Source organism: Lytechinus pictus, chromosome 5 (assembly GCF_037042905.1).
Source record: "Lytechinus pictus isolate F3 Inbred chromosome 5, Lp3.0, whole genome shotgun sequence".
Classification (NCBI taxonomy): Eukaryota; Metazoa; Echinodermata; class Echinoidea; order Temnopleuroida; family Toxopneustidae; genus Lytechinus; species Lytechinus pictus.
In genome coordinates this window covers 33,546,182-33,561,848 of record NC_087249.1, presented here as the reverse complement: position 1 = coordinate 33,561,848, position 15,667 = coordinate 33,546,182, and the positions used below count along the sequence as shown (strand labels likewise).

The 15,667-nt window shown below is 35.5% G+C and overlaps 1 protein-coding gene across 1 annotated transcript; it reads left to right on the top strand.

Annotated features, from left to right (window-relative positions):
• Positions 1 to 1,102: 1,102 nt before the first annotated feature.
• On the top strand, positions 1,103 to 15,512 carry LOC129262060 (ubiquitin-conjugating enzyme E2 K-like). The gene is made up of 5 exons (XM_064099470.1): positions 1,103 to 1,447; positions 3,461 to 3,613; positions 4,515 to 4,697; positions 9,092 to 9,220; positions 9,790 to 15,512. Exons 1-5 carry the CDS (start codon positions 1,103 to 1,105, stop codon positions 9,859 to 9,861), a joined length of 882 nt encoding a protein of 293 aa, XP_063955540.1. The 3' UTR covers positions 9,862 to 15,512.
• Positions 15,513 to 15,667: the final 155 nt, after the last annotated feature.

Below are 15,667 nucleotides of genomic sequence, written 5' to 3'. Positions count from 1 at the left end.
TCAAAAGTAATGATACTCTGGATGATCGACTGGTAAAATAGATACAGGATCCTATCATTTACATGGAAGTACTTTAACTTTCTGAGGAAATATAACCGTTGGTTGCATTTGGTCAAAGTGCATTTTGACTTTGCATCCCACGACAGTTTGCTGTCGATTCCCGTTCCTAAATATCTATAAACTTCAACATTGTCAATAATATCACCATTTATATGTACTGGTCTATCAGTGGGTTCAAAGGATTTCTTTTGCCTGAAGTCGAAGACAATTTCTTTTGTCTTCTTGGAGTTAACGAGTAAACAGTTTGCTTCACACCAATTTTCGAACGTATGGATAGTATCCATATAATCCAATTCATTTTCATTTTCAATTAATCCGACTATCACCGTATCATCTGCATATTTAAGTTTGTGAGTAGATGGGTTATATGATATACAGTCATTGGTGTATAGGGTGAAAAGGGTCGCAGAGAGAACACACCCTTGTGGAGTACCAATGGTTGTCGTTATTTCATCAGAGAGAATGCCGTTAACCCTAACCTTCTGTGTCCTTTCATGGAGAAAATCATGAAGCCACAGTATAAGAGATGGCTGACCATTTAGATTTTTCTACTTTTTCCAGGAGTATATGGGGTTCTTTAGTATTAAATGCTGATGAGAAATCTATAAAGGTTGCCCTAGCATATTAACATCTTGCCTTATGCACAACAAACAATTAGGGATCTTCTTCTTCCAGAGTAAGTGCTGCCTAGGTGATGAAGATAAATGCACTGGTTGTGTATGTACATGTATGTGTGGAACTTTTCACATTCTTATTAAAAGGTCTTGTTCTTGTAGTGCAGGTGCGTATATAGTAAGTAAAAGCATCCTTTGTGGTGTTTACTTCTGCACCCCAATCAAGAAGGCCTTGAAGGCATCAACAGAGGGTAATGGATTGGATCCTGTGGGAGATTGTTCCAGTCCTAAGTTACAGGTTAACTAGGGATTGGGAAGATGGAAGAATCATAGGTCTGACTGCTGCAGTGGGGTGTCCAAAATCGAGATCAGTGTCCCCTAGTTGCTTTTGACAGCTCACTGAAGAAGGACTGCCAGGTAATGTGAACATGATTGAAGCAGATACGTTACAGCAAAGCAAGCCACTGTCAAGACATCTGGTGAGTAACAATGGCCAGTTCAGGTTTTCGGTCGTTAGTCGTTACGCTGGATGTTTGGTTGAAGTCACCTGTGACGTAGCGTGCATGCCTTCGTTGTACCATTTCAAGCTTGTTTACATTCCACTGTGTGTCTCGGTCCCATGCTGTTGCAGCATATTCCACCATTGGGCATTCATATGTGAAGTATGTAGCCTTGATCTTGTGCCTACAGTGCTTAAATTTCCGTCATCGGATGGCGGTGACAGAATTCGCTTTCTTGACAGTATCCACATGACTGTTGAAGTTGAGTTTGTGGTAAATGTGGATACCAAGATACCTGGCAGAACTCACAAACTCTAGGTGATGCCATACCGGCCAAGAATCTGTTTCCTCTTGTTAGTGACTGTCAACGTTTGGCACTTAGAAGGGTGGAATTCCATCTACCACACATTCCCAACAGTCTCGAACATCCAGATATCATGTGTCTATTTGTAATCCAGTACTTGTTGGTACTGCTAGGATATACATTAAAAAATATTGAATTAATATAAACATATTTATTAGCTCTTACCCTTGTCTGACTTTCTTGTTCACCAGTGTGGTCAAAATCAAAATCTGTCATTTTGGGGTTTATTTCTGTGAGGCTCTCTATACGCCTACATTGTAGATCTAGTATTGGTGGAAAGTACAGGAACGGGTAACTGAAGTTTTATAATCAGTTTCATTAAAAAGTAGGATTTAAGCTGGCTAAGATACATGTATATGATGATTACACTGTACAAGAAAGTGTTTTGGCAAAATGTTTATTATTGACTCACGAGATGAAGAATAAGCAAAGAAGATCAATTGTCAAGCCTAGTTTAAACTTGTGCACCGTAGTATTACAGGACAAGGTTATATCTTTAAGTTATATATTAGATGGAATGATGGATGCATGTCTCCTAAAACTAGAGACTGTCTCTAAGTGTCAGGGGAGTATTTCATGAAAAGACTTGTTGGACAGTTACCATGGTAACAGTATAGCCTACATATATCGGGCTTTGTGAAATAGTGGGAGTTATTTATCCAAGGTTGGTCTGGCGATTACTATTTTTCCCTTGGGGTGAAGACCTGAGTGCAGAATAGTTATATTGCCAGTCAAACCAAGAATGCTTTCAAAGGAAATGCCTGTTATATTTGTCGTATTTCCTACTTTTAATGAATTAGAACCAAAATCGGTGCACTGAGTTTGCAGAGTCCGTTAACTTGCATTGAATGACCTACATGTACTTTCCCAAAGCTACCATGCTCAATGGAATGCTGATAGCGCTGACACATCACGGGAGAGGCAGCTTGCTGACCGGCGTACCAGAGAGATTAGCTACATGTAAATACCGGTATCTGCATGTAGTTTTCTCAAATAATGACATCAGAATATTGGTATATCGAAAATTATATTGAGGTCTAACGTCACAAATCATCATAGTTAGAATATATTTGGTTACATGATACTACATGTACATTGTATTTGAACCAATCACTATACAGGATTTATTTTAATGCTTATTATGCAAGCAAACATGTCGGATATAAATATTGATTAAATGCCCCAATATTTAAGGTCATTTGAGATGCTCCTAGGGGGCCATGCCCATAGGCTATCTCTTGTCAGGAAGTATACTGCTTGTTAATCCAGAAAAGAAGGCAATTTGAAGAATTTTGCAAGAAATATTTCATAAATTGTTTAGAAATAATGTACAATAGATCACAAAGGACAAATTTTGACAATTATTGCATATATGCTAAGCCTATAGATTTCCTCTTCTTATTAATCTGCCTCCAGTGTAAAAGATTCATTCAGATTTACTTAATTACAGACCATTAACTATAGAGCTGTCCAATGCGGATGTGCAGGTAAGAGTGTGTATCTTATCCATCCTGCAGGAGGTGTAATATTTCTTCAGTAGCCTACATGTATCTTACTGATTTTTCTGGAATGGACATACATGTAGATCACACACAAGTTATGACTTACTTGTAAGTAATGGAAGTTGAACCGGACTTTTGGGGGAGATTTTTATCAACATTTATTGTCTGCCAAGTTGTCAAATCTGAGACTTTCCTAGATAAGCCTATTGATTGGCTTAGAAGCACTGTTACTAGGGTAACTGGAATAAAGCAGACTTATCAGAAAAAAATGTCTGACAAATCCTTTCATGAAACACTCCCCAGAATGTGCTCCATGGTCATTACTTTTTTTATTTAAGGAGCCAAACTTTTTGTTCAGTAATATCATTGTTACTTTATTTATCTATTTTAGTTTTTCGTATCATTTTCCTTTCTTTGCAGGCTATTAAGAACCAGATCAAGATTGAATTTCCAATCAATGATTACTCCAAACTCCAAGGGGAGATCATAGGACCACCAGACACACCGTACCAGGGTGGTAAATTCAAGTTACACATCGAAGTCCCAGAGACGTACCCCTTCAATCCACCTCGTGTAAGCCTTTATTACCATAAAGTCCATCCATTTTCAGTTTAAGGATCTCATTTTTTGTTCATGTGCGAATGTGCCATCTAGCCAAGATACTTCTAGGGAAGAAATTTTGCTCTTATTTATATAAATGTTAATAGTCAAGACCAATTTTCCCTGTGTCAATTGATTGAAAAACAAGGAGATGTAGGACTTAGTAGTAGTAGTGATGATGGTGGTGGTGGTGGTAGAAGTAGTAGTTAGTAGTAGTAGTAGTAATAGTAGTACTGTAGTAGTAGTAGTAGTGGTGGTGGTGGTGGTGGTAGTCATGGGCGGAAATCTCAGGGGGGACAGGGGGAACACGTTCTCCCTACCAAAAAAAGTAGGAGGGACACAATATCAAATGTCCCCCCTACTATTTTTGTTTTTTTTATGATGGAAAGAAATACATCATTCAAAATCAAAATAAAACATGTAGTTTGGAAGAGATGACCTTACATTTGGGGTGATAACCATTTTTTTTGCTTGTCAAATTTTCCAGCCCCTGGTCCTCCCTACCTTTGGGGAGAGATCTCTACCCTTGGTGGTGGTAGTAGTAGTAGAAGTAGTTGTTGTAGTACTGTAATATAGTAGTAGGGGGCTCTGTGGTATTGTATTGCACTCTACATGTAATTATCGCATGAACAAATGGAAATTAATTGCAATCCATGAGTGCCATTTGTAAAGAAAATTATCTCACTTCATACACATACATGCATCTTTATAAGGCTGCCAAGTAGAGATGTATTAATCAATATCATACCATGTTTTTTTTGTTGCTAATTTTTATCATACCTTGAGTTTTAAATAGCAGTAGATTACATGTAGGAGGGATAATCAGGCTAAATTTTTGGTCGACGAGTCTAATGAAAATAACATTTCCTAACAGGTAAAGTTCTCGACCAAGATTTGGCATCCGAACATCAGCTCCGTGACGGGGGCCATCTGTTTAGACATCCTGAAAGACCAATGGGCAGCGGCCATGACGTTACGTACAGTCTTACTATCATTACAGGCATTACTGGCATCACCTGAACCAGATGATCCCCAGGATGCTGTAGTAGCCCAACAGGTATGCTCCTTACTGGTAACATTTCCATTCTGTCTGACATGACTAGATTCGTCCGACATGATCAGACTTTGGTCCATCCCTGTTTCCATGACAACAATATATCATCAAAGATCTTTTCAAAAATAATTTATTTGAATACTTGTCTAATCATTGCACCATGAAATATCAAGTAATTACCTACTTAAACTTTTGATGGAATACAACTTCATACACAAAAAGTCAGGGGACCCTTTTCTATCGATTCCGTCCGACATGGTCAGTTTTTGCTACCCGAGACAAATTTAGAGAAGACGATAATGGATCTACATTTGTCTAGAGAGTGAGATATGTCCAAACATAAGGACTTTTGACCTAGTAACCCCAACATCTACTTGGATCATTGTCCATCCAATATAAATGTAGGAACCAAGTTTGAAGTATATCCCTCAAACAGTTTTTCACTTATTGCTATATTTTCCTGTATATGACCTTTGACCCCATGATGCGCAAATATAATCAGATCATGGTCACTCTGATAGGTACACATGATTCAAGTTCTTTTTACAACTTGGCATTAAAAATATCCTCAATATTCAGAAAATGCCATATTTTGAGTTGGTCATCAATATTCATGAATCTGATAATGATATGAATAGGCAATCATGCTCGTGCATATTAATGAGTAAGCTCAACACATGTTCATGAAGTACAAGGAAAAATTGAAAATATGTCAATTTTTCTGTTTTTTTTAAAATGAAGATGTAACTACTGTGCAAGTAATACCTTGGTCACATTTGTTCTACGGCGGCCGTACGGCGAGTCGAAAACAGCCGTTTTATTAATTTTAATTAAAACCACCTATATGTAGTTGGACAAAAAATGTTAAAACGGCTGTTATCGACTCGCCGTACGGCCGCAGTAGAGCAAATGTGACCAAGGTATAAGTAAAGGTTATTCCTGAGACCCCTTTCCACATTCTTGATCTGATAATATTTATTGACAAACCAACTGTTGCGCCCTCTACATTTTGTGCATTCACTAACCATAACAGAAGTGCTATATTTATTTCTACATAAACTTGCAACTCCCCACTTTAATCATCTCAAAATTTAAGCTTTATGGTTCTCACAGAGGACTTAGCCAAACTTTGACAGACAGGCAGTTAGTCTCAGAACTCAATGGCAGGCAAGTTTAGGCTCAATTGGATTGCTTAGCACATGCATTTGATTGAGCAACATGTGCTAGATTTGGGCGAAAGAAAGCTAAAACTCTATGCCAATGTGATTATGAAAGATATTTTTCCTGTTCCAGAAGTTGTAAACTTTGGACTGGAAAATCATTCTTGCTTGCCGCAAAATTCGGGAGAATTTTATTCTCTTTGAGAAAAAATAATCCTGAATTTTTTGGTTGCCATCCGGGCAACCATGGTGGGACTTTTAGGTTGCCCGCCGGCAGTTTTGGTTGCCAATGGTACCAGGGCAACCGCTAATTTTGAGCCTTGCACCCACACCCACATATACGCATCTGAAAACGTGTGACGAAAAAAAGAAATACATAAGAAAATTTAAAAGCAATAAAATACCTAAGAAATAATTACCACAACCTATCTTTTTCTTTCGGAATAAATGAGGTAGTTATGAAAGACATTTGTTCAAAAATTGCCATTCCAGAGGCTTTATTTAGTGAGAAATACCAAAATATATGATTTCTTGCATAAATTAGCATAAAATAATTAAATGAAAAAATAATAAAAGGACTTTCGTAAATTTAGCTATATAACTTCGTAGATTACATAATTCTTGACCCTTGTGCAAATTTTAGGCAATCAGGTAACCCAAGGCCGAGATCTCAGGGGGGAGGCCATAATGGCCCTAGTCCAGATTGGACCTTGTTGTTTGGAAGTGCCCTTTCCCAAAGGTAACATAGAGGGCACATATCTCCCAATCTCTAATCAGCGCCAATCCACTCATCTGGTGTCACACGCGTAAAACATTCCCCATAGACTTGTGTGTTAAAATGGCACATAAGAAAAAAATAAAATAAATAAATGTGAAATTAGAGGGTCGAATGTAAGAAGGAAGAGATACATAAATAGATAGAAAGAGAGAGAGAGAGAAAGAAAGAAAGAAAATTTTATAGATGGCATGGCTTATAAAGAGGGGGGGGGGGCTAGACTAAGATTGGAGCACACAGCCACCCCCCTCCTTATAGTTGAGCACTATTTGATACCTTACCTTACTCTGTGCCTTTTTCTAAATACCTTCTTGAAGGTACCACTCTAGTTCTCTTCAGTAAAGTTCACAAAGTTCTATCTCCTCTCTACCCCAATCCAAAGAACAATTTTAACATGAGCAATTTGTTAAGGTATTTCTAACATTAAGTAGGTGATCATACATTAGCACAAACCAATGATGAATCAGAACATAAAGAGGCCTAGACTCTCATTGACCAGTCTATATGCATTCCTAGGCTTACATACACATACCTACTAACTTTACCTGATATATAGCCTTGCTAAGCCATTAAATCCTTTTTTTGCACCACTTGATGACTAAACATATTGATATCAGTTAGAATTTTTTTGCTACTGAGGAGTTTGGGCAGGTTTTCCATCCACTATAGGGAATTTGCCTGTATTACCTATATTATATGACCTATGAATTTTATTTTTTTTAAATAGCTTCTTCGCTATTCTTTTATATCTGTACACTCACACTAGCACAAAGAAATGCATTGAAAATGCCTATTTTCTATGCAATGCCCATTTTAATGTGTTCCTCATACATGTTATATTCACTATATGGATGTCTACATATCCTACCTGCATATAGCCCAACAGTGAATGCAATTACAATATATATAGGCCCTTATTCTCCTTGTAATATAAAGGTGTATGTAAATTTTGTGTAGATATCAGGATACCAGAACTGCCCCAAACATAATTACCAGATATACATGAGATTGAATGAGGAAACAATAAAAGAATGAGAACATATTACTTTAGTACATTTGCATTTGACCTATTATATCAAAATCTTCCTAGGGCTATTGCCTATCAGATGTAAGAAGGAAGAGATACATAAATAGATAGAGAGAGAGAGAGAAAGAAAAAAATATAATTTTATAGATGGCATGGCTTAAAAAGAGGGGGGGGGGGGGCTAGACTAAGATTGGAGCACACAGCCACCCCCTCCTTATAGTTGAGCACTATTTGATACCTTACCTTACTCTGTGCCTTTTTCTAAATACCTTCTTGAAGGTACCACTCTAGTTCTCTTCAGTAAAGTTCACAAAGTTCTATCTCCTCTCTACCCCACTCCAAAGAACAATTTTAACATGAGCAATTTGTTGAGGTCTTTCTAACATTAAGTACATGTAGGTGATCATACACTAGCACAAACCAATGATGAATCAGAACATAAAGAGGCCTAGACTATCATTGACCAGTCTATATGCATTCCTAGGCTTACATACACATACCTACTAACTTTACCTGATATATAGCCTTGCTAAGCCATTAAATCCTTTTTTTGCACCACTTGATGACTAAACATATTGATATCAGTTAGAAATTGTTTGCTACTGAGGAGTTTGGGCAGGTATTCCAACCACTATAGGGAATTTGCCTGTATTACCTATAGGTGTCACGCGCGTAAAACATTCCCCATAGACTTGTGTGTTAAAATGGCACATAAGAAAAATTCATAAAAAATAAATGTGAAATTAGAGGGTCGAATGTTTACTACCTTTGGATAGGATATATATCTGTCATTCCATGTCTGACCAGAGAAGGGTATCGTAGCCAGCTCATTTTAAAAATAAATCACCATTTATGAAGATAACTATGATGGGATCAAATTCATCAACTGAAATAGTAAAATAGCCCCAATTCTTTCGCCAGTCAAAAAAAAAAAAAATAGTTCCAAATCATTGATATATCTTCCCAATTTGGGCAAAGGAAGTTCAGTAGTTACCATTTCTAGAATCAGTGTTAGATTTTGAATCATATTCATACACTTTTGTCAATCAGCAATATCAAAATGAAAAAATTTGAATGGGTTGGGTCGAACGAGTTTCTTTAGCCCTCCTGATGTAATTAGGCTCATGGCACTATCTGGATTGGCGCTGATTAAAGATTGGGAGATATGTGCCCTCTATGTTAGCTTTGGGAAAGGGCACTTCCAAGCAACAAGGTCCAATCTGGACTATAATGGCCCCTCCCCGGTAATAACAAGCTTTGAAATACCCCGGGAGTATTAGGGTTATAGATAACATACATGTAGTACTTGTATTTTGTCAGATTCTATGCAGTACCTGATGGTTAATTTGCTTTGTTTATTCTGTGCCATATCTTGAAGCCTTGAAGTTTGTACAAGTATAATTCTATACTCAATTTCTCTTCTATCACCCTTTAGTACAAGGAAGACCATGATGCATTTATCAAGACAGCAGAACATTGGACAACAGTGTATGCAGACGGTAGTGCCAAAAATCAAAATTTGGAAGAGAAAGTCAGGCAAATTGTAGAAATGGGTTTTGAAGAAGTGAGTATACCATTACATTTTCTGTCCAATCTCCACTTTCCTCATTTTTAAAATTCTTGTTTCTAATTAAAATTATTGTATGACCACAGTGAATTTCTGGAACCATTTTAAAGAGTTACACAGTTACAAATGTATTTGTTAGCAGAACGAATTGATATTTATTCAGATGTGCAGATATTTCAAACAGGTTGTACCAATATGTGATCAGGTATTGAATTGATATTTACGATGATTATTTTGAAGTGATTGAGACAAAATGGTCCTGTTTTAGGATAGAAAAATTTTGATCAGTTCAATCCAGATGCTTCATTTTTAGTTCAAGATTATTTTCATCAAGTGTTGGCCCAGAGAGTTAATTGAGCTTCCAAAATACAAAGATACATACTGTATGTAGAGTACGTTTTCTTTTTTATTTTCTTATACTGATATTTACGAGATTCCTTGCATTTTGAATGTTCAACAAAATTTGATGAAACTTTCTCATTTATTTTTGCTTATGTGTTTTGCCATAATGTAAAATTGATTTTAACCTTTTTATCCCCCTTTACATTCTTTTTATATCTCCACAGCCGTGTGCAAGGGAAGCATTATCTTTATCTTGTTGGGATGTAGAAAAAGCCATTGAAAACTTAATGAGTTGAGAGTAACTTTTCTATTGTCTTCATGTATATTTTCTTCTTTTTTCATCTGTGTAATTAATCTTATTTAAGTAGAAATTAAGGAGATTGGTTTGCTCTTTAAAATGTAAGAGATATGGAGTTGCAAATGTTGTGTCAACCCATCGGGGAGGGAATCAGATTGTACTCTCTTTTTGGCTTCAAATGGATTTGGAGAATTCAATCATCAAGGTTGTATAAGACATCCAGAAAAAAGGTACCAATCTTATTCTGTGGGTGTATATTCGGCTTTACCAACATTCTTAAGAGTTTTGTGCATTGCTTAACTATCCAAAGTAGCTTCATTAGTTATGGTGTGCAATGCACATTTTTCTCTTCAAAATGGACATTTGCATAATCTATTTCCATCCCATTGGGGGGGGGGGGGAGACTGAAACAATAAATGGCCAACATAGAGATCTGAGATGGCAGAGTGCTTTTGTTTTGGTGTGCAAAAATTTACTGTTATATCCAATGGGGAAGCTTGGGGTCTTATGTAATTTTTGCAACATGGCTATAAAATCTCCTATAAGACATAAAAAAAAATGGATAATAACTTGCTGATTTTGCTTTCAATGCCATTGTGGACATGTTTTCAATCCTATTTACCCAGCATTTTGATTCTGCAACAACAGAGAGCGGAACACTAATGAATCAGAAGAGGAAAATAGACAAAGTGATGAGTAATGCTGCTTAGTATCTAATGACCATTGTGCTTTTATTATTCTTCAAAAGTCACAACTCTGATATTTTTTGTCCACTCCCTTTTTGTTTACTTTTTTTTATGATTAAGTGCCATAACTTAATATATGAATCATCATAGTACCTTTGGGTTAAGCTTTCAGATAGGTCATAATGCTGTTGAGTTGGTCACGTGAGCACAAGAATTTAAATTGAAATTATTCCTTGTCAATTTGGTGATATGGTAATGTACAAACAAAAGCTATGATTAAACCATGTACACTGCATTTGTATACTATAACTCTTTAAAGAAAAGTCAGAATATTTTTTTTCAATATACATGTATTGTTTATGAATCAAGCCTGAATTGTCACAGCTAAGCCAATTTTAGACGTACTTGAGATTGATATCAATTATTCAGTTGGAAATTAGAGTCTAGATAAAATTGAATTTGGGTTGATTTTTAAAGTCAGTTACAAGATTTTATAAGCCAGAGTCCATTTTATCATCTTGTTTCTTAATCATAGCAGTTTAGAAGGATATGATGAATCCCCTAAATTGAGTCCTCTGTCCTATGCAAGACACCTTAACTTTTTAATTGTGTTTCACATATTCTATGAGAAACGGCTCTATGCTTTATTGAAATAAGAATACTATAATTGTAATTTTATGTTCATGAAATATTTACAACCAATTGTGTACCTGTACAAAAAGATGTCTGGTAAGAAACAAAATCCATCCCATATTCACAAAGAAAGTGATTTAATGTTGTCATGTGATCTACACTTAGATTCCCTGGTCCTACCCAACTATTTTGATGTGGGGTGTAGAAGAAATGGCACAAGCCTCCATTAAAGTGGAAATCATTCATTTGTAAGGTAGTATTATTGTTAGCAAATAGATAGGTAACATAGTCATTTTTTAAAATATCTGGTTGAAGATCTAGGCTTCAAAATGATATTGATTAGAAGTCCAAGGAGATTAGATTTGACGGACATTTTTAGATCACATTATAGATGTCTTTATATCTCTTATCATTTATAAAGAAAGTCATCCAGCCACCAAAAAAATCTTAAAAAAAATAAAAAAATAAAAATGATGTAAATTTTGTGTAAATTTGTTAGGTCAGTACTGATGTACTGGTTCAGATTATTATATGATGATGTAGATGCTTTAGAAAGCTAAAATTATGGAGATAAAAGATTTGTTCAGACATGACACTTTGAAACTCATGAATGAAGCTCAGCATTGTGAAATTTGTCATTAGGATGTGAGATGATAAAGAACAGAGGAGATGCAAGAAGCCTATTGTCATTCTATAAATACCTGCACAACAGTTAAAAATTGTTTAGTTGAAGTTGGTTCAAAATATGCTTTGGCAAGAGTTATGCGGACAAATTTGTGGCATCAATTGTCCCATGACTCACAACATTATTATCATGAAATCATTATGATGTCAATTAGAAATAATTTATGACATAATGATATCAATATGGTGTTATTTTTATAGGTTTAAGCAATTCTTTTAGCAACTCACAGTATATTATGCATGTTTATAAGCATAAGTGGGTTAGATTTGTCTCACCATGCCTAAACACTTAAAACGTTGGAGAGCTTTGATGTCTCATGTCTGAACAAGACTTTACGGAGACAAAGAAGTCAACTCGTTTTGTTGCTGTCATTTTTATATAAAGTATATATCTTTAATTATGTACTCGTCTCATGTTGAGAGGCATGTGGAACTGTGTCTTGGAACACCTAGAATGTTTTTCTTTCCTTTTTTATTCTTGCCCTTGACATGCTTTTTTAAATGTTCCATCTTATCAGATTAAGAAAAGATGTAATGAAGATTTCAAATAACAATAAAATATGACTTCTGTATTCATTCATAATGTACAGTATCAAAGGATTATCAAGAGTGATACTAGGTTAATATTTTTTTTTTTTTTCCGAGGCACTACCTTCCAACCAAATTTCAAACTCTCTGATTTCTGCCTCTTGTACATCCCGCACAGGAAATGCATTTTCTGATGCATTGTGGGGTATTTCAGTCAACACATACAGACATAGCAAGCAGCAGATGGCATTATATATCAGGGGCCTGTAAAATACCATTTGTTTATTTGAGAATTAATTTAGATATAAGAAACAGGAACTTGAATCACAAGCCACACAAACACGCCTGAACAATGGGAAGATTCAATTTTCCAATTATTGAAGCGATTTGTGTTTCTGACTTCTGCATGCTCATTGCCTCTGCACTGCTTTGGGATGACCCAAGAAGTAAAGGTCAAATTGGCCCATATTCACAAAGGTGGTTTTGAAGACCCATCGGTTGAACCCATGATTTATGTAAATTTCCTGTATAAATTATGCCTATTTACTGCATATATTAAAAAATGTCCAATGATGATGTACGCTTTTGTCACAGTGCGCCAAATTGATGCCTGTTGTCATGGTCAAGTACGCTATTTTATTCAGGAGTCCCATTGTTTTGAATTAAGGAGTCCACTCTTCAAACAGTGGACTCATTTATAAAATAGCGTACTTAACCATGGCAACAGGCGTCAATTTGGTGCACTGTGACAAAAGCACACATGAGCATTGGCTTTTTTTTAATATACGCGGTATTCAAGCATAATTTATACAGGAAATTGCATAAACCATGGGTTCAACCGATGGTTTTCAAAACTACCTTTGTGAATTCGGGCCATAATGTTTATCCAAAATAAGAAACTTTAGTGTGAAACTGAAGAATGAAAGGCAATTTGTTGTGCTGTATCTATTTTCCACAAGTTGTTTTGCAGTGATGCCGGAACATTTTGAGCAGACAGAACTCTTTGAGGGTTGAACCATCGTTACTGGTATTATGATTGTTCTCTGGTATATACTGTACACACACTCTTCCATTTCCCATTGTGATCACATGGTAGAAACTCAAGTATATTTGATGTATAGTGACTATACGTAAATTCATTGAAAGTTTTCCAAATTGGTTATGAATAATGGTATGCACTTTTGCCTACCTATATCAATTGATTATTACTAGAAATAGAACCTATACTGAGTAATCTTGTATTACATATGAAACAAGGTGAACTACAATAGTGTTGATTTATTTTCAATCTTTCATTATTTAATCCAGTATTTATCATTTTAGCTTCATTATTATTTACAAACATGATCATATGTACTGTTGTATACATGTATACATGTATACAAACATGAAACACTACCTGTAGTATATGAACTTCATGTTAATACACTGCATGTGTATTCCTCATAAAATATTCTATGTTTATCATGCATAAATTTGTTTATCATTAAATTCACATACTATAAATTTCCAGTCATTATAAGCTGGATTTGTAATCTTTAATTTACCATCTCAGTTTTATTTTCAGCATATTATTGAATTATGCTGTGACGGGTTTACACCCAGATGAAACACTTTATTGAATTAGGTGACTGCTGTTGAACATTCAGTAGTTAATATATGCTGTAACTGGTTTGATACCGAACTCCGAAATGAAACACTTTGTAGAATTGGGTTACTGGTGTTGAACATTCAGTAGATCATATGCTGTAGCTGTAACTGGTTTAACACCAACTATGGAACACTTTGTAGAATTGGGTTACTGGTGTTGAACATTCTGTAGATCATATGCTGTAGCTGTAACTGGTTTAACACCAACTATGAAACACTTGTAGAATTGGTTTACTGTTCAGTAGTTTATATGCTGTCACTGGTTTAACCCCAAACACCTGAGACACTTTCTAGAATTTAATGATTGGTGTTGATGTGCCAGTAGTTCATATGTCATGGCTGGATTTACACCAAATACCCAAATTAAACTTTGGTAAATTGGGTGACTTGTCTCAGTTTATACCTCACAATAATCACTGTTTTCTTGAAATGTCTCTCGAGGCCGAATCGATGAAAAGTCACATTAAAAATATAATTCAAATAAGATATTGCATTCTTTTAATCTAACACATTTCCATGGTCTCACCTGATACCTGATTGTGTTATGGTTTCAAAATAAAATTTATCACATTTTTAAAATCCACCATTATAGCCTTTAAATATGTTTATCTAAAAATGCGTTTGCTGAAATCCCTTTTGGGATGGTTCATGAAAATGGCGACAAATCAATGTAGCACTTTCAGGAAACTGATACCACTTTAAGAATGCTAAATACATGTATTACAGTGCCCCAGAAATGTAAATTCTGGATTGCTAATCAAAACCCCAAACATCTTCTATTACTCTCTTTAGCGATCTTTTTTTTTTAATTAGGTAAATTTGCTTGATTTCATTTTTAACAGAAGCAACACCTTCTGTGTGCATTAGATATTATTGAAATGATACTGCAGATGGAATATAGACGATATATGTTTCCATGGCTTAACCTTATCAAGGAGCCGGCAGTTTGTTTTTGTTTTATGTCTGTTGTGACGTTGATTTGCACAAATATGATGCCGATAATATCCGTTCAGGTTGCAGGCATCTTGAGTGTTGTTTTAGCCTGTTATTTTAATTCAAGAAGATGATATCATGTGTTGAAAAATGGAACTTTATAAGATGTTGATGTGTATAATTATAAAAGGTCTATTGTTTATCACTGATGATTAGGGCCGACACCACCATAAATTGTATCTGAAATTCAATAACCACCAGAATTGAAAGCAAGTTTGTTCATGCTGTAATCCCCACTTTGGTGATGTTACCTGTTATAGTTTTACTTTTTTAGATATGATTTTAATTATTTAAGGGTTATATTAACTCCTTTCATCCCCATGGTTTGTACAGTGTCGTGTGTTTTTGTTTTGTCAAAGAAGATACTGTTACCAAATACTGTGTACAAATTGCACTGTTGATTATGTAATAAAAGGAAAGCTCTAAGCAGCAGGGACTTTTTGTCTCAGCTGGAAAATATGGAAAAGAACAATGACTTTATGGTTGATTGTGTTTCATTGTTCGTGTTAATGTTGATGTGCATATTATTGATGTGATGATGGATGGATGGATGGAACAGGGGGGGGGGGGGGCAGTATTCTATATTGGATAGAGAGATGGTGTCAAGTAAAATGAGAGAAAGAAAATGGA

Coding starts and splice junctions, on each gene's coding strand:
- LOC129262060 (XM_064099470.1), top strand. CDS start 1,103: ATGATTGAAGCAGATACGTTACAGCAAAGCAAGCCACTGTCAAGACAT. Junction 3,614..4,514: donor ACCCCTTCAATCCACCTCGT/GTAAGCCTTTAT, acceptor ATTTCCTAACAG/GTAAAGTTCTCGACCAAGAT. Junction 9,221..9,789: donor TAGAAATGGGTTTTGAAGAA/GTGAGTATACCA, acceptor ATATCTCCACAG/CCGTGTGCAAGGGAAGCATT.